This window comes from Poecilia reticulata, linkage group LG14 (assembly GCF_000633615.1).
Source record: "Poecilia reticulata strain Guanapo linkage group LG14, Guppy_female_1.0+MT, whole genome shotgun sequence".
NCBI lineage: Eukaryota > Metazoa > Chordata > Actinopteri > Cyprinodontiformes > Poeciliidae > Poecilia > Poecilia reticulata.
Genome location: NC_024344.1, coordinates 14,070,732 through 14,093,392, shown reverse-complemented (window position 1 = coordinate 14,093,392; position 22,661 = coordinate 14,070,732). Strand labels below are relative to the sequence as shown.

Here is a 22,661-nt window from a genome sequence, read left to right as displayed (position 1 = left end):
GAGTGTAAATGATGTTTTCTGTCGAGCCCTCTTCTAGGGAAACGTGATCAGAGTCAAACTGAGTCTGGGGGAGTCGAATGCAGCCTACAGAGATGGAGGAATAATCTGAAAATTACCCAGCAAAAAAAACAAACAAAAAAAACAACATGCACACACAACACGTGATAAATGGACACTTCTACAGTAATTTCTATGATTGGTGCTGGAGGTCCTTTGTGCTTACAGGAATAATGAGCTGGAAGAGTAAGCTGGAGTGCCTTCCTAAAATAAAAAACATTAGAAATGAGTGTTGATATTTCACAAGAACTCTGATGTAATCCACCATGGCTTCCCTTTGAGTAATGTTTGATATTCCCAATATTAAATAATTCATTTTAACTTCTGCAAGTTTCACCAACAGTACAAACAATGCCATTATCGATTTGAAAAATTACCAAAAAAAACAGGATGCATGAAATTGGACACAATATAAATCTCAGCTGACTGAATTCAACAAATGTCTACCTCGGTGCCAGAAACACTTTGAACTCTGTTACTGCGGAAAGAAGACTCAAAGTTGGGGTGTTTTCAGTATCGCAAGTCAGATTTGTTAGAAGATTTAAGAAGGTATTTGAAGATATCTAAAACAAAAGTGGATTTTCTACAATTCACTGGTGCTGTGAAAGAGTGAGAAAGAGCAAGACTTCAGCAAATAAGATGGACAGCAAGTTAGATCTTCATTTTACAGGAAAAACAAACTGCTGTTTTTAAAGCTGCACTAATCATGCTAATTGTTAATAAAACAGTTTCCACTTTGTGTATTAATGTACATTATGGTGTATTTGGTGTTGAAACTAATAAAATAGCACATATAAGCATTTTTAGAGGAAATTTTGAGTACTCAATAGGGGTGCATTGATTGTAATTTTCTGGCTCATCACCGTTTACCAATCTTTTAAAAAGCATAACCTGCCAATTCCAATTTTGGCTGGTACAATTTTTTTTGTCTGAAATGTCACTTAATATAGCAAGAAAGTTGTTGAATTGGCAACAGTGGGGAGACTATTGTTAACTGTGGACATGCAGACATGATCTGATGGGCTGGTTTATCAGTCAAACCTGTCTCACAGGACAGCAGAAGAGGAAAGTGACTGATTTTTAGACCTTTGCTGAGGTAGATAAGATTGGTGGATAAGATCAGCTTCACGTGTAAAAGTCAGCCAATCACCGATCTCCAAAAATTAAGGAAATTGGCGACAATAGATTGAGCTGTAGCCCCTAGCAAACCCACAGACACCGATAGGCCACTGTATTTTAAATTATTCTTCCAAGAGAAAAAATTCAAATTTGCAGAAATTGTCTTTGATGGTAAAATCTGAGGTGCATCTCCTTGTAAAATGAAAACCTACGGATGGTTATCTTTTATTGACAACACTAGTTATCAATACAAGCAGAAGAACAACAACAACTAGATCATCATAACAAACACAATTAAGTCAGATGTGATGCTATTCTCAGATTCAAGTTCCAACTGACAGGTTGGAGGGGAAAGAAATGAAGTCTTGCATAACATTTATACCATTACAGCCCGGATAATATTCCATCAAGGTAATTCTTTGCGACTGCAGCGCAGCACACAGTGAAACTGTGAAGCCGATTGTGATTTGATGTGGCGGACAGTTCTACTTGACCAATGACAAAATTCATCCGAACAGAAAGTTGCAGCTTCTGATTCATCTGTGGAAAGTTATTCCCTCCCCCTTTTTTTGAAATGCCACCACACTCGGTAACTTCAAACATCAAAGGTGTGAAGATTCCCGAGACTGTCGAGATATCTGAGCGGCGACCGCACAAAATCCCCAAGACTTTCTGCCCTCTGAGCAGCTGGGCTTGCCTGTACACGCAAGCACACACTCATCTGCTCTCGGAGCTGCTTGTGCCTGCTTAGCATTCGGTGATCTCCTACGCAAGCATGTGTGTGTTCATCGATGAATAAGCACATCAGTCTGCCAGCACATGCGTGTGGGTGCTTCAGTGAAACGCAGTGTAAATGTATGTGTCAGTCTGAGGGCGTGGGCGAAACAGACAGAGAAACAGAGTGGGTGATTGAACGCTGGCATAAGTAGGTTACAGGTCGTACATAACGCGGTTGCGGTCTCCATTCGTGCCACTCATCCAAATGAACAATGTGCGCTATACGGGCAGAAGAATGTGGCTTTCCCGTGCAGCTACAGTACATGTGTGCTTTCCAGTGACTCATATATAACAGCAGCAGTTAAAACAGATGAACCGAGTGTGTGCGTTTCTTTGCAACATGTGTAGACTTAAACTCTGCCGTGGCTCTCCACTGTGTGCTTTTGCACACAGCAGGGGGGGAACTATTTGAGCATGCAACTGCGTGTAGGTGGCCGCGCGATTCAGTTTTTGATGTTTTTAATACGGGGTGATCCAGTACGCACATGTCGGTACGTGGGCGGCAGCCGATGCCAGATTCCGAAAGAGATAGGAGTTAACTGTGCGCATTTTGGGAGATGTCAGCTGACAGTCGGATCCAAGGAGGAAGAACTTGGGACGGAGGAAAAAACAAGGGGGTTGTTGTAGAGTGATAAAAGAAGTAAACAACGGTAATTGGTATCCAGGAAGGGAAACCTTGCAGAAGAAAGGGAGGAGACAAAAAAGGACAAGTTTTGAAAAAGAATCTTGAGCAAAGTGAATGTGTTGAGTCACAGCTCGTGAATATAATGGTGGTGAGTCAGTGAACAGGAAGAATGGGGCAGAAATGGAGCAGAGAGAATATATGAAGATGAATATGTTTGCACACTTACCCCACAGGGTATTGTAAGCATATGTACACTTAACATATAGCTTTGATCTACTTCTGCACTGGGAAATATTAAAAAAACAAAAAAACAAAAACAAAAACAGGAAGACATCCAATCACAGCTCCACTACACACGTACACAAAGCAAACGCAGAGCTAATACGCCTGTAAGCGCTCTGCAATAAACAGAGTAATAATGACAAATTGCAGCAAATGGCCTGAACTCAACCTGTGGAACAGCAACGTACGATTACCCAAAATGACACAGAACTCATATTGTGTTTAAGGGCATGTGTTTCCTGTTCATTTGAGGAAGAGAGACAGAGACAGAGACACACACAGAGAGAGAGAGAAAGTCCAACAATGTTCTGACAAGAAACCAGCTTTTTTATTCTGGCTTGCTCATTGTAGAGCAGAGGCTGAAAGATGGCGAGACCGGAAGATGATGAAGTTAAATTTTCAAACACTTCTTTCTTTCTTCTTACACAGAAAGATTATTAATAATAAATAATAATAATAATAATAGACCTTACATTGAAATTCTTGTTTTGCTGGATTTCCTTTATAATAAATTTTAAAAAAAAAGATAAACCAACCATACTATAGGGAACAGTTCATGAACCGGTACCATGAAGCAAGATTGGTGACTTTTGTTGTTGTAATTTCCAGTTTCAAAAAGCCAGTTCACTTCCTACCTAGGTCTGTCACCATGGCAACCTATGATGGAAACCTAACTTGCTCCAGAGCAGGTCAGAAAATACAGGATGTCAACAACTTAAATGTATGAGTAAAAAATAAATTGAAAATAAAAGTGGTGCCTGACCAGTTTCTCTTCTTGCCTTCCTCTCACTGAGCTGAACTTAAACTTTTTACTGTCAGCTGAAAACTTTCAGGGAGACCCGTCAGCAGAATTGATATTATGTACCCACAGAGACTGATTACTCTTAAGCTTGTTCCTGTTTGTAACACTGATTAGAAATCAATGTTAATTACATTTACTAATTAAAATGCCAACCTATGAAAAGATAAATTCACTTCTCAAGAGTCAAAGTGCAGAGTGCATCAGACTCTGAAGGAGGACTTCTTTTGTCCCTAGAGAGCAATCTTTATTATACGTTTACCGAATGTCGGGATGAGTGGCTACATATGGGCAGATGCCCAGGGCGACATCAAAAAAGGGTCTTGCATTCAAGAACTAGAAAAAAAAAAATTGCACAATATGTGCAATAAAGATGCAATTAAAAGTCTAGGTGCACATGAATCAATCCATCTATGAGTGCATGTAACAAAATGTTGAAGTATAACCCGGAATCTCTGTTACTCTTTCATTAAAATTGAGAAAGAAAAAAAAAGCAAAAGTCTTTGAGAGAGTTGCCTTCAGCGTGTGCACTCATAAACTGGAGGTTGGTTTGAAGTAGTGGAGGCAGAGTCGAGCCCAAGCTGTCCACCAACAGGAAACATCCACTGTCATCTTTAATATCACACCGTTTTTCTGGCCGTTTGCAAACTGTGAGACTGAAACAAGAAAAAAAAAAAAGAGAAAAAAAGGGAGGATGCTAAACAGAAAAAGAAAAGCGTTGGGCATCTCCTCTGTTTTTGTTATTGAGAGTGAGCGTACTGTTAATTGTCTGCTTTGTTTCACTGATATTCAAGAACTCCTACGTATATCACATTAGCTTGTGAAATCCTTCCTCACAAAAGCAGAAACAGCTCGTGCATTGTTGTCCTCAGCCCTCTGATAATTGCGTTTTTGGCAGACGCATGTGACAAAGATTCGCTTCTCCTTCGAAGTCGTTTCAATAATCAGAGTGTATTTTTTGTGTTGTCGGGTGTAATGGGCGAATTGACACTTTGATTTAGCAAAGGTCCAGAGTGTTGTGTTGATTTACTGTGGCCTAAAATGGAAAGGCCATGACGCAGAAGATCCGGGAAGGAAGCCATGACTAAATCTATGATAACGGATGAAGCTGCAGCAGCTGAGAGATCCAAAAATTGACTGTAAGCAGACAACGGCAACGGCCACAAAAGTGCTCTTTGAGGCGGTATGATTGGAACTGTAGGAACTGTGGGGCAGAGAATTGGAGAATAGGGTTTATGTCAAATTTAAGACTTTTTAAGACCATGATGAAAAACATTTAAGACCTATATCATGACAGAGACATACAAAATAAAATCAGGAAACCAAAACTGTGACATTTCTGGGGTTGTTTTATGGCTCTTGGTAGCTGCTTTGTGCTCTCTAGCTAGCTAACTAGCGACCAAGTAAGCATTAGCAACTCTTTAACGACAGCCTTAACCACCTTAAGACAAAGATGGCTGTGCACGACTAAAACTTTCAACCAATAGAATGGTCCCACTAGAAAAAACCCTACATAAAATGACATTTAAAAGTCCTACCACAAGAGTTAAGACCTGTGATTAACATCTTTAAGGCTAGCTCCATTTTCTTCAATGAATTTAAGACATTTTAAGCATGCGTGGACACCCTGTGAGAAGGTGGACAGAGCACAATTCAAATAGCCTAGATTTAGCTTCCTGCTGACATCATCAGCAACATATGTTCCTATTGCAAGGGAGAGATAAGGGAGAGAGAGGTAGAAAATTGAAAACAAACAGAAGCAATGCAGGAGAAAGGTGATGAAGAGCACACAAGAGGGAAAATTAATGGTGTGAAGGAAAAAAAGAGCACTTGGCGCAAAGCTAATTTCTCCATCGACTCATGTGTCTCTGCCCCAGCTGCTCCCCAAACCTTCGCTAAATCATCCTGGCTTTGCTCCCTTTCCGTTAAACCTGTTTTCTTTCTCTCCCTCACCTTCATTCAATCCGACCCATCTTCGCTCCTCCACATAGGCCAATACTATTCTCTCCTCTCACACCATCTTGGCTCTCCCACCCTCCCCCCAGACTTCTCACTACATGCCCTCCTCACCCACCTCCATCTGTCTAGCTTCATGATCCGTGGATGATTTACACAGATTTTTTTTGCCTTCCGCTCATTCAGACTGAACATCCATTTGGTGGAAGCGCCATCATTCAGTGTAAAATAACCCTCTGTTTAGCCATAACTAATCACTTTTAACTAATGGCTTGTTTGATTTTCAGCCGTGTTAGCCAGTGATACATCTCTGAATAAATGCCGAATAAATATGTAAATCTTCTTTATCGTATGCAACATGGTCTCTTGGATGGTTTTTGTCCACTATAAACGGGGGGAAAAAAATGATGATTGATGGTAAAATAAACTAAGCACAGCTCAAACTTCTTTTTTTGAAAAAAAAAAATGAACTTTTGGAGCAGTGGTCTCCAATGTCAGTTCTCTAGGATTAAAGTCCTGCATATTTTTGTAAACGCACTCCAATCAAATGATTGGTTAATTAGCAGGCCTCTGCAGACCTTGATGACAGACTGAGGAGGTAATTCAGCAATTAGAACCAGCTGTGTTGGAGCAGAGACACGTCTCATTGGGTGAATAGGACGTTTCTACTAAAATGGGGTTATGGTGCTTGACCAGTTCAAGTGAATGTTTGATTCTCCTTCTGATAAATTCTGAATTGTTTTTTTTATTAACCTAAGCAAATGTATTGTAGACAAACCGACACTACAGATGTTTGTGTCCCAGATCAAAATCAGCCATTTTGACTTTATCTGTTAATTATAAAGAGACTTTGGGGATGAAAAAAAAATCTGTTTTCATGTTCAATGAATACATAACATAAATAAAACTGCCATTTTGTTTGGTGTGCGAAAACATCAATAAATGTGTTTTCTAAAGCACTTTGTCCAATGTTTAGTAAAAAAAGAAAAAATAAAGTTGATAGTTAATAGTAAAGAAAATCAGAATATGTAGGTGAAATATAGAAAAAGGGGAAATATGGTGATCTGCGTCTAGCAGTAATAGCTCTATAGATGAACTGGAATTACTCAAAGGGTTAATCACACTACCTTCTGATACTAAAGGGGCCAAAAACATACAGCCTAAAATATTAAGTGGAGGAGATGAAATTATCTGGTAAGATGATTTGTGTTTAAACATAAAAACAGACACAAAAATGCATTATTTGTCTTCTGAAAGATTTATTTAGATCAACATGACCTCACCCCTACTCACTTACATAATTGTCTTTGCACTATCACTGACACAATCATCTGTGGTGAATTGCTTGTGCCGTTCTCAAAGTCAAGCTCAAAATTAGTCTGTTGTCGTTGTCACCGAAAGTCAAACCACTCTTTCTTCTGACCTGAGTCGATTCTCGAAACCAACGTCAATTAACTGGGACAAGGCCGAGGCCTTTTAGGAAGTCCCTGACAAATCTGGAGAGAGGGCAACCTCTCAGACGTCTTGAACTCAACCGACTCTTCACTTCATCATCTCTCGTCCCCTGAAGATCTTATGTTCCCTCTGTTATTTCCTTCTTGCTCGAGTCGTTCTTTGCCGGGTTTCTGCAGAGAGTAGAAAAGTCACTCAGCTGACATGAGCTGACACATCGCCTGAAGCAGGAACACCACGGCAGGACGCACGGAAAGAGAAAAGTTAGGCATGATTCAATAGAGGCTGCGATGGAGAGAGTAGGACACAGGAAATGCAATACAACGGCATCGAAGCCGACAATGAGTGACGACATGCAAACCAACCAACACACAAGGTCAACCACTTTTCGATCCAAGTGTGCATGACCTAATGTGAACGACACAGGTGTGCAATTCTCCGGATGATTGTCCTCAGAAGCGAACACAGACCAACAAGAAACTTTACACTGTTTTAATTTCCAAAACAAATCTAAAGCAGAACCCTGACTCAATGTCTGAACAGGCAATATTTACTTTCCAGTGCCATGAAAAGTGTGTTTCCTCTAACATATTCCTACTACATCACAGCATTGCAGTTGGATTTTGAGAAAGCCGCTCCAAAACATTCACTTTTGGTTTCTTACAGCCATTCAGTGATACATTTTCAGGTGCGCTTTGGATCACTGCCCTGCCTCTAGGATTTTCTACTCAATGACAATTTATCCTTCCATCAATTACGACAAGTCTCAGGTCCACAGCAGCCCCAGAACATAAGCCTACCACCACCGTGTTTAACAGGCACACCCAACACAACATCTTTTTCCTGAGATGCTGTGTTGATTCTACTTCAGCTGCAACAGGAAGGACTCCTCCCAAAAATTTTCTATTTTTATTTGTAGTCCACAGAATATATTTGGTATTTTTGCGACTCGTTTATCTTCAATGAGTCTATATGGAACAGCCATTAATGTTTTTGTCTTTCTTTGTAACCTCAGTGATGAGTCTGTGTTTGAATTTGTGTCAAACTCAAATGCTCCAGCTGCCATTTCTGCTCTTCCAGCCTACTTCATGTTGCCCAACAGGTTCTAAAGTAAGTTCTTGGTTCTGTAGTAAGGGCTGTGCATGGCTTGTGAAGCTGAACCAAAATTGTGATTAATCCTACTTCTTTAATGATGTAACAAAGGGAGCAATTATTAGTTCGCATACAACCGTGCTGGTTTGGATAGTCTTTTTTTCCTTAATAAATTAAATCATCATTTGAAAAGTACCTTTGTGCTTACTTAAGTTTTAGTTGTGTGACAAATCTGATGATCTGTAACATCCAAGTCTGGATTTAGCCGAGTTTGTGGTTACTTGGTAAAATTGTTTGGGCAATAAATTAAGAAACTGGAAAAAACAGGAAGGAAAAAAAAATCAGCACGGTTAAAGATTTCTCTGACACCACCAAAAATAAAACTATAAAACTAAGCAGCCACCCAGCAGTTTGTGCAGTTGTGCTTACAGCCCATAAACAGAACAACACAAACAGCTACGCCTGACAGTGGGTCTGAAGAGGTGACTGTTATCTAAAGACAAACATTATTGTAGTTCTTAAATGTAGGTAATGACAGAAATTGCAATAAGAGCATGTGCACACGTTTCCATCTGCACAGAACAGCTCTGTACAGTGAACAGAACTGATTTGACAGAAACTCAATGCAACATGTGAGAGAAAGTATTTATTGCATCAAACATGTTGTATCACAACACCTTTATTTGCAGAAAGCAGCTGAGGGAGCACAGACGCAGATCCAAACACAGCAAGATGGTTTGTTTTGACTTCTGTATTCATGGAGCATGCCGCTCTAAGAGCTGTCAACCTGCATCAACATACAGGATACAGAATATTTAATTTATAAATGGAAATTGTTTTGAAACAAACCCAGACATGTGATTGTGGGGTGAATTGAAAAACCCACAGAGCTTTTTTTTCTCTCCTTTCCCTCAACAACAGACTCTGTCCTCCTTCCTGTTTCTAATATACTTAATGTCTTGGGCAATCACTTGATATGGTTGCATAAATCAGCACAAAAAAAAGGGCTTGGTTTTGTCATTTAGAGAGTAATTTAGAAACTCAGAGAAAGTTTTATCCTGTGAAGAACTGCATTGAGAGAGATGTGTTTAGCTAGTATGAGTTTTTGACAGTTCAGCTCCCGGTAGCTGTGGTTTGGTTGGCAATAGTTTGGCCTGTTGCGTGCACTAAACCGAAGCTCTTCTACAATAAAAGAAACAAACACCCAAAAATAGCTTGCCTAAACAAAACAAGTCCCGTCTCTATAACAGAATCGACCAATTCCAGTCTTTGAGCGCTGCTGCCCTACATGTTCAGCTGAATAGCTGAATTTTCTCCTCAGTCTGTCATCACATTGTCCGAGAGGTTTTGCTAATGACCCGTTCATTGAAATCAGGTTACTTCAAGAAGGGAAGCATGTAAAACACGCAGGACGTCGACCCCGAGGACTGGAACTGCAGACCCATGCTATACGATGCATCTCTGTGAGGAAATCCAACATGATACAACCCCCTTCCCAACCTCTCCCCATTACACACAGCCCAAAGTGTGTAGTTTGTTACACAAGCAAAATGTTGCACTTTAGCTTAGCATTTATGCAAACTTTACCTCTCTCCACTCCTCCCCCGTTTTGCAGCCCGTTTCCGTCTGTAGTCTCCCTCCGCCGCGCTCTACTTCCCACTGCCACAGGCAAGGACACGCTGTGGCTTCCAAAGGAGGGCAGCCTATGCATACACATTTACTCCAACACATATGTTGCATATTTAACCCTGTCAAAGCTCATTAGGTCAGTCTGCGAGAAATACCCAAACAGATCCAAGAATTTAAAGTGAGCACATACCGTATTGTATTTGTGTGTTTTTCATTTGCATTTTCTCATTCATGTCGGGGTTTTGTGTCAAGTGTTTACGGTATAAGGAAGAAAAAAAAAGGCCCACCGGCAGGTCTGTTCTAGTTTGTTGATAGTGAAAATAAAGCATTCTTTGATAAGATCTCATTCCAGGAATGTTGGACAGAACCCCCTTTTTGCTGTCACACGTGCACACACACGCGCGCGCGCGCACAATACTACTACCCTTCATTAAAGCGATTACAGATTAATGAGCACACCGCCTGCCTAATTTAGTTTATCTTGAGACGGTGAAATGATGCCATCGTGGCTTGATGCTCGCTGGCCTGCAAAGCAGCGTTCAGCTGCGCTCCCGCTGGGTTGATCATATTAGGTTGTCAACCAATCAATCACAGCTGTTCCTGCCCAGATACAGCCATCATAAGAGGCAGAGAGAGATGAGACTGGCATCATGAGAGGAGCTTGGATTCTTCCTAAACAAACTTCTCTTTCTTTCACCGACCCCAACAATCGACAGATAAACTGTCACAGAAAGGCATTGCCTTTAGTACTTAGACCAGTGGTCCCCAACCCCCGGTCCACGGACCGACCAACTGGTACCGGGCCACGCAAGAAATAATTAAATATTTCCGTTTTATGTATTATTCAAGTCTGGAGGATCTTTTATTTTGAAAATCCTTTAACCGGATTCTCTCAGTTACTTGCGCAACAACACTGAGCCCACAAGCAGCAAAATGAGTAAGAAACAGATCAGATGTCTTTGGAAAGTTTCTTTGCAAAGGAGAAAAGGCCCAGAGAAGAGACAGGAGAATGGATTTATCCCGGACCGGTAGGCGAGTCCCACATTACAAGCCGCTCTGCGTAACATGTGGTGACCGGCTGCTAATGAGGCAATGAAGCTTCAAACTGCTTCGCCACGTAGAGACCAAGCAGGCTGTGGATATAAGCAACACTTAGGGTGTCATTGTCTCCCTTCACTCCCAGATGGGACCGTCTTGTTGCAGAGAAACAAGCTCAGGGCTCCCATTAGTCATTATCGTGAGTTAAAATTTTCATGAAAGTAAAATGTTTGTTTTTGTGGCACATCTGTATCTTATTTTGAAGGGATATGTAAACGTTACCATAGCGACCAAAGTCAGAGCGTTTGGGCAGTGGTCGAGAGGAGATGAGTAGAACTTGTGAGTCTTGTCTGGTTTAGACAGAAAGATTTAAGAATTGTCGACTGATTCTCCAAACCTCTGTGACCACAGAGCTGATAAAAGTACAACAGGTTCGATCGGTTTGTGTTCAGCCACAAGACGGGAGCAACACGAACCGATTCCACTCACGAACATCCCGATTCCAGAGGATAATCCAGTAAAACCCCCAACATAGCGGGAATTTAGAATGACCAAACACGGATGATGATGTAGAAACAATAGTGATAGTTTGTGGAGTCATTTTAAGAGATAAAAGATGTAACGAAAAGAAAAGGCGGAGGATAAAAGACGATGGAGCAGCCGCTCTATTTGCTGCACTATGATTTGGAGGTGAATATGTTTTTTCATAGTTAACATTTTTATCTGAATAAACATAATAAACATATACACTCCTGATCAAAATCTTAAGACCAGTCAAAAAATTGCAAGAATTTGCATCTTGCACTATTGGATCTTAAAAAGGTTCTAAGTAGAGCGTCACAATGTTAAAGGAAAAAATGAGTGCAAGAGACAAGAACTTTTGAGCAGGGAATTTTCTGAAAACTGCATTTACACTCAAACATTATTTTTTTCAGCTGATCAAAAGTTTAAGACCATAGCTCAAAAAAACCTGAAAACCCCCCAAAACAGAACTCAAAGTGTCAAAAAAAAGGACTCAGTAATGAGTAGCTCCACCATTCTTGTTGATGACTTCAAACAATCGTTTAGGCATGCTTGATGCCAGTGTTTCCAGGAGGCTAGTGGGAACGTTGCTCCAAGTGTTGAAGATGGCTTCACGAATAGCATCCACTGTCTGGAACTGATGTCCATTTTTGTAAACTTCCCTTGCCATCCATCCCCAAATGTTCTCAATTGGGTTTAGATCCAGGTAACATGAAGGATGGTCCAAAAGAGTGATGTTATTCTCTTGGAAGAACTCCTTTGTCAGGTGGGCATTGTGAACTGCAGCATTGTCCTGTTGAAAAACCCAATCATTACCACACAGACAAGGGCCCTCAGTCATGAGGGATACCCGCCGCAACATCTCCACATAGCCAGCTGCTGTTTGACGCCCCTGCACAACCTGAGGCTCCATTGTTCCAATGAAGGAAAACGCACCCCAAATCATGATGACGACCCCACCACTGTGCCGTGTAGAAAACATCTCAGGTGGGATCTCCTTGTCATGCCAGTAACGTTGGAAGCCATCAGGACCATCAAGGTAAAAATTTTTCTCATCAGAGAAGACAACTTTCTTCCACCTTTCAATGTCCCATGTTTGGTGCACCCTTGCAAAATGACTGTCTTACTGCATCCAACCTCAGCAGCGATGGCACATTGTGAGAGGCCTTGCTTATGCAGCTCAACAATCCTACCACTTTCAAAGTCAGTGGGCTTTTTTGCTTTTGCCATCAGGAGGTCTTGACAGTGTAAAGACTTGACAGAAAATGACATGGAATCCAGATTTTTGCACAGCTTTTGGCTTTTAAAGACTATGGTCTTAAACTTTTGATCAGATGAAAAAATCATGTTTGAGTGTAAATACAGTTTTCAGAAAATTCCCTGCTCAAAAGTTCTTGTCTCTTGCACCGATTTTTTCCTTTAACATTGTGAAGCTCTACTTAGAACCTTCTTAAGATCCAATAGTGCAAAATGCAAAATCTTGCAATTTTTTGACTGGTCTTAAGATTTTGATCAGGAGTGTATAATAATGACCTTTACATATAATAATAAATATTTCCACATATCATCTCCGATATCCACCGGACTCTCAGTTGCTTGATACGTCAGCTGTTTGGGATTCCCCTCTGTTCTTACGTCACCGCGCTTTTTGATTGGCTACCTGTCACATTCAGCAGGTTGTATTCTCGTTCCCAGTCAGGGAAAACCCCACAGGCTGCGATAAAAAGGCCAAGACAACCAAATAGGGTATATTCAGGATTTAGCGGGAACACCAACATGCAGAAGCTTTATCTGACGGTTCCCGACCCGCCCCCCCTCCACCCGGGCCACAGCAAAATTTCCAAGTCTTGACCGGTCCACGATAATAAAAAGGTTGGGGACCACTGACTTAGACGAATGCACTGTGTCAAGGTCAATCTGTGTAAAATGCATTACAAGCTTGTGTCATCATCTAGGGGCAACCATATGTAAGCTGAGCTGGAGAGGATTAAAGCATATGCATGCATTATTTGCATTCACCACATGTACAGCAGCAGCACTACAGTAAAACCCACTGCAACACTTTTGGAAAGGTGCACAACTCTAAAGAAAAAAAACAAAGCTTTGCAGCAAGATTAGAGTCTAACCAGTCCGGCTTATTGTTTTCAAGCTTTCATCTGCAACAAGCTCAGGTTAAAAAGAGGAGAATTTTTGCAAACGTTATCCGCTCTCAGTGCGTGTGAGATCATCCATCTTTGTCAATATGTCCTTTTATGCAACTCTATGTCACTGTACCCTTTAGTCTCAACACGTTACATGAAAATGAGGTGAATGTAAGTGACATTGCCCATGAAGATGAGTCACAACACCTTGGAAATGATAATATTCAATGTATGTGTGTGTGTTTAAGCTGCCATATGGGAAGCTATAACCCTCCCCTCGTTAGCAGCGTGATCTCTCCAAGAAGAAAAAAAAAGCAGTGCAGCTCTCAAATATGCAAACCCATATTAGAATACCGCAACAAAGGCCTCCTCAGTCCACAACGTTTTCATGACCCCGATCAAGTCCGACCTCTACAGCGAAGCAGCATGAAAACAACTCTGCTAAATTACATTCTCAGCTGTTTTTTTTTTAACTCTGTGGACAAGAAAGAGAAAGCAGTCATAAAGCTAAATAACCTCTGTTTGAGTCCAGCAGGTTTCTTAAACTCAGAGGCTGTCAAAATGTCCCTTTGTCCCTCAGAATTTACATTAAAGATCCAGTATTTTATTGCAACTTGAAAAAAAAAAGTCAAAGGGTTTTGCCACAGAGAAGCACAGAGAGTATTCTGTAGCCTAAACTCAAAAATCCAATATTCTTTTGATCATTAAATGCACCATGTTTAAGTGCCATCAAGCCATACTTACAACAACCTGACGGTCCTGGCTTTAACATGGCTTGCCACATTATTCGCTACTGTAAGATGATCAAGACAGTTGAAAATGTCAACTCTGTAATGGGAGGTAATAGAAAATATAGAACGCCGTTCTTATATTACTCTTAAATGTAGCAAGAACAAAAAAAGACGTACCTCAGTTTTAAAGTCATTCTTATAAAATTGCTAAAATTCTCCATCATGGATGAAACTTGACTGAAATTTTATTAGACATGGTGGGGTTTTATCCAGTCACACAGATATTGCTGCAAGTTGTCAGTCAGCTGTGTACGATGGATGGATGGATGGATGGATGGATGAGGGTAAAACCCGCTCTGAACTTTTCCACTCGCTAAAAATAACACTGAAAACAGGCAGAAAAACAACAAGAACAGAGACCCACTGCTTATTTTTGCAAGTATAACAGTGAAAACAACATACATAACTTGGTTGTATCTATAAATTATAGAGAAAGCCTGAAGAATCTCTCTACATAAAATAAATTTAATTACTGAAAAACATGATGGCATAAGTAATTTTAGAAGGAACAGCAATTGTATTTCTGTTGCCAAATAATTAGAATTCATTAAAATATTATACTAATTACTAAAGGGGCAATATAAAGCTCTAAAAGTCGATTTCACATACTACTACCCCTTTAAATTATAACATCATTATAATTTTGATGCAACACCCCGTTCTTGCTTAAGGCAGCACCACTGGGTCTCCATAGAAGCCCATGACTCCAGCAGAGAAACTCAACACTGTACTTATTTTTCATCTCCCTTGATCTGAGAGCAAAGAATGAGAGAGGAATGTAAAGACATGAAGCTAAGTTGTTCGCCCGAGTCAGGAGTGTAGAGGTTGTGCTCCACTGGGCTATAAAACCACTCCGAGTACCATGTTAGAAATATCCCCCACCCCACACCTCTCTCTCCCGTTTGTGCCAATGATGCAGCAAAAATAAAAAAAATAAAAATTGAAATACAGCAACTGTTTGAGCAGGCACCTCCGCTGTGTGTACCATTTTTCTGTGTTCTTTTGAACTGACTTTGCCACAGAGAAGCATACCAGTAAAACCATTTAGTGTGTGATGGCAGAGTTTAAAACGACAAGGAGTTAACAGGAATCTGTGAATGTTTTCACACCCGTCAGTTTAGGATAGCAGAAGACAATTTGCTTTCCGGAGAAGCTTAGCATTCAGCTTCTATGCACCACAAATCCGGAACAAACTTCCAGAAAACTGCAAAACACCTGAAACACCGAGTTCCTCTAAATCAAAGCTAAAAACCCATCTGATACAGCTGCCTTTGATTAGTAGCAGGCGGACAAACATCAATATGTTTTATGTGTATTTGCTTGATGATGGCTTTTGACAAAAAGTAATGTTTATTGCTCGTTTCATAATTGGTTACTTATCCGTTTATGGAGTAAAGCACTTTGAACTGCCTTGGTGCTGAAATGTGCTAGACAAAGAAACTTGACTTTTACTGGTTAGGTGTTTCAACTGCAACACATTTAAAACTGAAGGGCCAGATAAACTTATCTGGCCAAAGGATAAACAGATGATATATGTCAATAATGTTCTCGACTTAATACCAAGTTTCCCCAAGGACTAATTTTGAAAGGTTGCAAATAAAAACAGTAGAAGACAGACTGAGGAAAAGATTTTATATGCTGCAACACTTCAGGCTAAGGCACACAGTGAAACTCAGAACTCAGTTGAGTACACGAACAAGCAGAAATGAGGCAAGTGGCACAGCAAGCGCTTCCTAATGATCGACCCTCTCTGAGCGAGTATGCGTGTGTGTGTCTATATTCTTGCATAAATGCAACAGCCTGCTGGTGCTCTTTCCATCTCTTTCCATTTGTGTGCGCACACAGGAGCCCGTGTTTTGGGGGGTAATGTGATGCCGACACTCGAGAAGCGGTGCGTGACCACCAGCTATTGTGTTGCAGAGCAATTACTGCAAACCAGTCAAACAAATGCAAGATGTATAATTCAGAACATCCTGCATTACAGCACAGCGTTTCCTCACGCCAGCAGTATTCCTTACCAGAGCCGTGGGTTCATTTTCAAAGCATTTCAAAGCGTGATGTCTTAAGTCCAAGGCTTTCAGCTTACCCTAACTATTAAAACTACTGGTGTCATGAGGCACAAATGTAAGAATTCAAACATAACTTATTTTTTTTAAATGAATGAGCTAAAAATAGCGGCACGTTCTCAACGAAAATTCAAAAACAGTAGAATAAGAAAGTCAATTAAATCAATCGGAAAAGGTCTTAGACTTTGGGAATCAGCGAAGCAAGAGCCGTAATCCACAACTGGAGAAAAACATTCAGCAGTGGTGAACCTTCCTCCCTAGAGAGGCTGGTCAACCAAAATTATTCTGAGAGCACATTGGTGTTTCCACCGGGAGGTCACATGACCACCCAGAACATCATCTCCCAGTACCGCAGACCTCACTAGCCTCTGTTTAGGTCAGTGTTCAAGATTTAACAATATCAAAGAGAGACTGGGAAGAAATGGCATCCGAGGCCAAAACCACTGCCGATCAAAAATAACGTGCAAGCCCGTCTCCCGTTTGCCAAATAACATCTTGTTGAGTCCCAAGACTTTGGGGAAATTGTTCTGTTGCAAAAGTGGACCTTGTAGGAAGGTGCGTGTCATGTTACATCTGACCTAAAACTAACAAAGCATTCCAGAAACAGACCATCGTACAGAAAGTCAAACATAGTGTTGGTTTTGTGACTGCTCTGATTCCTAAAGACTGGAGGAATTGATGGAATCATGAGTTTTTCTATTTAAAAAATGAAATCATCACTTGAAAACTGCTTTTTGTACATAGCCAGACTATCTTTAACCAAAATTATAAGTTGCTTGGTAATCTGAGACACTTAAATGCGACTAAAAAGCAAATACAAAAGAAATCAGTAGGGAAGTAAACACTGTCGTAGCACTCTACATCCAATCCCCAAGTTGCTTGTACAGAGTGTATCCAAGAAACCTGGCTCCATTTGTGTCACAACCAGTCTTATTTTTGCAATGATATGTTGGGTAAGACTGGCAATCTCGTGTAATATTAGGTAACACACCTTTAATAGCAGACACTTGGATAAAGTGTCATCAAATTCTTGGTCAAGCACGTATTTTTCAAAGAATGCGGAGAAACTGCTTCATAAAGAAGGTTGAACTAAGTTGCTTTGACATTTTTTAAACATACCCAAAGTTAGCTGGTTCATTTCTTCTGAACCACCGATTCCAATGTCTGAGGACTTATGGGCCAGTGTGAGACTCAAGATATAATAAAAAAAAAGGTTTCACTGCAAATCTACAATAGTAAATGTATTTATCTCTAATAATACAAAGCAACAATTATTCTAACTGATGATGGAAAATATTAATAGTAAATCTACGTTTGAAGTTCTTGATGCATACAGGTTGCGCCTTTTTACCGTTCTGCTCTTCATAGAGCAACACTGATTGTATGGTATTATGGTAATACTGTATGATATTAGCTGGATAAATTAACAGGCATCCTGTTAATTAACAAGCATTTAACAACAAAGGTCAAATAAGCTCAGCTGGACACCAGACTGTCTATCACACGTTTGTTGTAGCATTTGAAAACATTTTCATTTTAATAGCAGTAAAGGGGAGATTCTGTTGCTGTAGGTTTTCCAGCATGAGTGTTTTTTTTTTCTCAGACCAGAAATATTTCCAAACAGCTGAATTTGTCTTTCTTGTAAATGACTGTCTTTCAGTCAGGTGACAGGAAGTGTGTAGTAACATTATAGTGGTAGGCGCCTTACAGTATTGAATGTTTTAAACGGACAGAAAAAAAATCTAATCTTTCTGGCACTTTAAAAACAAAGATTTTAAATCGTAGGTTGGAAAATGTAAAAAGTTTTGAACCAACAACTGCTGTTGACCAGTCCATACCAAAAATGTTTCTTCCTGAACTATTTAAGGCAAGAAACAAATTTGTAAATTAACAACTTCCTTTTTTATTTGAAAAGCAAAATTCTTGTCTAACTGGCCACCAAACGGTTAAACAACAAAACAAAGATTCAGTTTCCATCTCCGGATTTGATTCGCAAGAATTTTTTGTTGTTGCACAGGAACCATCTTTAAAGATGGAGGGTGACGAGTTCTGCTCCTGGGTTCATTCCTGACATACCCGATGCAGAGCAGCAACACAACGTCACAGAGCTAAAGTAAACGATGCTGGATTCAGGAATCCGAACCATGTGGCAGCGACTGCCACGGTCGACATTCCACCTGACGGGAAGCACATCCGAAAAACTGCTAATCTTCGCTCTCTCTATATTTGTGAGGTGAAGTGTCAAACTAGGGAGCAGAGTTGCTCTGCTCATCCCTGGGATTATTTGGCTGAGGTGAGGGATGTGAACCACTGAGCTGAGTAGGGAAGAAGGATGCCAAGCACTACTCGATGCGTGCGAGTGTGGGCTTGTGACACTGCAGAATGGAAAAGCAGACACCAAGAAGAAGAATCGCCCATCGCGATGAATGTGGAGCCAGAGAAACAATTCCATCTGGCGTTTCGGGAGACAGAAAATCAAGGTTGCCACGGTCGACATTCTGTGGCAACCTTGCTTCGCTGGTTCCCTAAGTCTAAGACCTTTTCCAATTGATTTCATTGACTTTCTTATTCTACCGTTTTTCAATCTGATCGGGGAAATGACCTCGGATGGAGCTGTAATAATCGTTTCTAGATCACCTGCAAAACAAACACTTGAGGTTTGCTCATGCTTTGTGGAAGGATGATATGATCTCCCGCTGTCAAATATTTCCTGTTGATTGACAAAAGGAGAAAGAAACCGCCCAAGAATAAAAGAAAAACATTTATGTGTAGATATTTTTTGCTGTTTCTTTCCCCCCAGTTTCTTTCATGAGTGTGGAGTTGGAGGAGGCAGCTGGATACATGTTTGTGCCTGTGAGGGAAATTTCAGCCTGCAGCACAGCGTAAACAACATACCAAGTGGCATTTTGGGTAGGCAGGAAGAGGTTTGAGCAACAACACCTCGACCGAATAGGAGGGGAGCTGTCAGTACTCGCTGCAGCAGCAAAGATGAAGCAGCGAGAAAGTTAAAATGCTTACAGAAATGCATCACGTCGTCTGATTTGGATACATGTTATTTCAACGCTGGCAGCAATGTTTCTGTAGCTGTTTCTGCAGCCCGTGTCTGCGAGAAATCCTATTTAAATGCAGATGACAGAGACTGCTTCTCCTCCCATCCCTGTCTCCATTTCTCTCCAAACCCCATTTTCTTTTTTTTCTTTTTTTTGACTGAGTCTCTGTGTAGCTGCAACTGCAGCCGAATCGAAGTTATTTGACGGACCGTGGCGACTGCGGGGAAAAGCTCCCCCAAAAAAAACACAAACAAAAAAAACAACATTTTGTAATCCAGTTTTAGAGCACAACATATTCCAAGCCAGTTGTTTGCATTTGCACATCTACTTAAAGGATAAACCGCTTACATAAAGAAAATAGGTGAGGAAGTAGGATGTTTAAAATGCACATAGAATGATGTATGATTTATTCACATGTGTATAACGTAGCCACAAACACACACACACGCTTTGCTAAAAAGCAAAAACACACCCTTGAGGTTGTGTCTCAAACTCACTAATGGCTCAAAGCAAGCTAAAAAAGCAACATTAACGAGTCAGCGCTACCCTTTAGGTTGATAATGAATGCGGTGCATTTAAATGCCCTCGGTATTCCCACTTGACTTTCACTTCACTCCAATAACCTAAACATCAGGGGACATCTGGAGGCAGGCAGTTCAGGCTTTCAACCGAAAAAGGAACATTTCATAATTTAAATACGTGTTAGTGGGAGTTTGAAGAGCTGCTTTACTACAACAAGTTATCTGGACAATTTTGAACTTGCCCAGACAATCTAAAACTCAAACATCCAATCTTTATTACCCATCAGTAAAGTCACTGCAGCTAAAAGCCAACAGGTCGCACTGAGAACAACACTGGTTTTTTTGATGTGGAAGTTGGTTCTGGGGGAAGAAAACCCAACAATACGAGACTGATGTTTAAAATTAGTCATGCTAACCACGCTAACTGCTACTGTAAGATGCTTAGACGCCTTAAAATGTCAACTCCACTATTATTTGACCTTTGTTGTCAAATTGTAAAACTTCCTTTTTACAGGATCTGCTCTCTCTCTCTCTCTCACACACACAGTGTGATGTCGCCTCCTCTCTTCGTGTAAACAATAAATGACAGGAAGGACGGAAACAAACATTTCCAGTGCTGTTCATTAAAAATGCAAAGATCAGGCTCTTCCTGACCAATAATGACTTCCGGGTTTTTGACGAGAGAAGATCCGCAGATTACAGTTTTGACCCATCAAGGACTATTGAGTCAGAAAAAAGGAAGAATAAACCAGCACAAATGTAGTTGCTATATGTTACAGTAAATTCAGAAGACTTAAAAAAATGTTTTTAAAACTCAAAATAAGTGCATGATTGAGCCTGTTGTAATAAGATAAAAAGTGATTGTGACGAATTTAATTAACAAAATCAAAACACTGTTTTCATCAGCATTCAGAAAAACTGGCCAATTCCTATCTCTGCCCCATTGATTGGTGGCATCTGTGTTATCAGCCGTCAAAGTAATACACAAAACGTACATTAGTGACCAGTGCTCCACTAGTATAGATTTTCACAAATCTGCAGATCATTTATGATGAGCTTGTATGTGCATTAAAGTTTGAAGATGACAAGAAATAAATAGCCGTCTGTCCAGCAGCGTTTCCATTACGCTGCACCTTAGACCTCGAATTAAATCCCAATTTGTGGTGCAAGGCTATCGACGAGGCACTGTAAATATGGGTCAAACCACAGGGCATTTGATGCATCTTTTTACAGCTCACACAAGAAAGTGCAAAAGCAGAAGATTTCCATTGAGAGACGCACTCTGGAGCGCGTTCCCTCAAACAAAGCAACCTAATTCAGTCTGTTGTCTGGGAGTGAGCTTAGGTGGGAGAAGGCGTCTCGCCTCCAGTGTGACCTTGCTGCATTGCCCTTATGGACACACACACACACAAAATCAAATAGAGACACTGCTACCTATAATCAGCATGCCGTAGAAGAATAGATTTATTCTACAATCTGTTGAAAACATAGTATTTCAGATCATTTTAGCTCTCCTTTGTTTACCAGAAGCCACCAGTCTGTGTTGCAGCTTTGTATTTACTGCCTCTGAACAGTTGCACAGCGAAGAAGTCTTCATTTCTTTTGTGTCTGCAGGGATCAAACGTGTGGCAAAAAGACGAGCGGCTTAGAAAAGAAAACCTAAAAAAAAAAAAACAACCTTTGCAGCTGCCCCCACTGCACAATCATATTGAGATAAAAGATAGGCAGGAAACATGCCTGTTCGTGTTATCTTTAGCAAGGAGGCTGTAAATGCTACCGGGCATGTGATAATTTTTTGTTTCGGAAGAATCGGTGGTCGCCAGGTACATTAAAAAGTGCAGGAGTGCACATTAAAGGTTTCCCTTTAATGTGAGGTTAACTCTACACAACAGCAACAGCCGTAAATCCAAAAAGGTGGCTCTCTAAACTAGGCAGCCCCTGGTGTGTTTGTGTATTTGCAGCCCCCCAGTGTAAACACAGACTGGGTCATTTCTCATTCACAGCCAGCGCAGAAAACGACAAGTCATTGCTCGGTTTTCGGTTGCCCCCACCTCCTCCACCCCCGTTTTCACATACCTCGGCACGCAGCTGGGTGAGGATCGGTCGACCTCCCAGGTGGCGTAGAGGTTCATATGGACGGGCCGGTTGGAGGTGATGCTGACCGGCTTGGAGGGCTGCATGTGCGGCGAAGGGACGCCCCCAGTCCGCGGGAGCCCTCCTCGCTCCGACATCCTGGAGGCTGAAAATTGGGGTGTCTTTCAGTTGTATATAACGATAGCGGTGGGGTAGCCACCCGAATGAGTCCTCCTTCTTGAGAGCGTCAGTCCTTCTCTCCTTTGCAGGGTCTTAAAATTATTTAACCTCCAACTGCAGCAGACGTGTTAACGCTCGCGAGCGCTAACGGAAAGTTGCTCCGTGTGGTGCTAATCAACGACAAACGGTGTAAAACATGCCCGACGTTTGGCGGAGTTTGTACCCGAAAGCGGGGCGAGCGAAAGCCCGTCGTCTCCGTCCTCGCTTAAACTTCGCGTCGGCTCCGTGTGTGCTGGGCTCCGGGTGTTTATCGGTGCAGGAAGCGGAAATTTGTGTCGGTGAAGTCGCAGAGTGAGCAAAAACCAAGAGGAACTACGCCTCTTCAGTCAGGGGAAGGAACGCGGCTCTCAGAGCACGAGACCCACTACAGACTAACTGACCAATAGAAAGCCTCCATTGTGTTATTGTCTGACTCAACTACCCGCCCAATA

General features: G+C 41.1%; 1 protein-coding gene across 1 annotated transcript in view; it reads right to left on the bottom strand.

The window, feature by feature from the left end:
* pacs1 (phosphofurin acidic cluster sorting protein 1) overlaps positions 1-22,598 on the bottom strand; it is a 65,661-nt gene extending 43,063 nt beyond the window's left edge. Inside the window, 1 exon segment of the mRNA XM_017308651.1 lies at positions 21,994-22,598. Coding sequence (XP_017164140.1) covers positions 21,994-22,148 — 155 coding nt within the window. The 5' untranslated portion in view covers positions 22,149-22,598.
* Between the last annotated feature and the right edge of the window lie 63 nt (positions 22,599-22,661).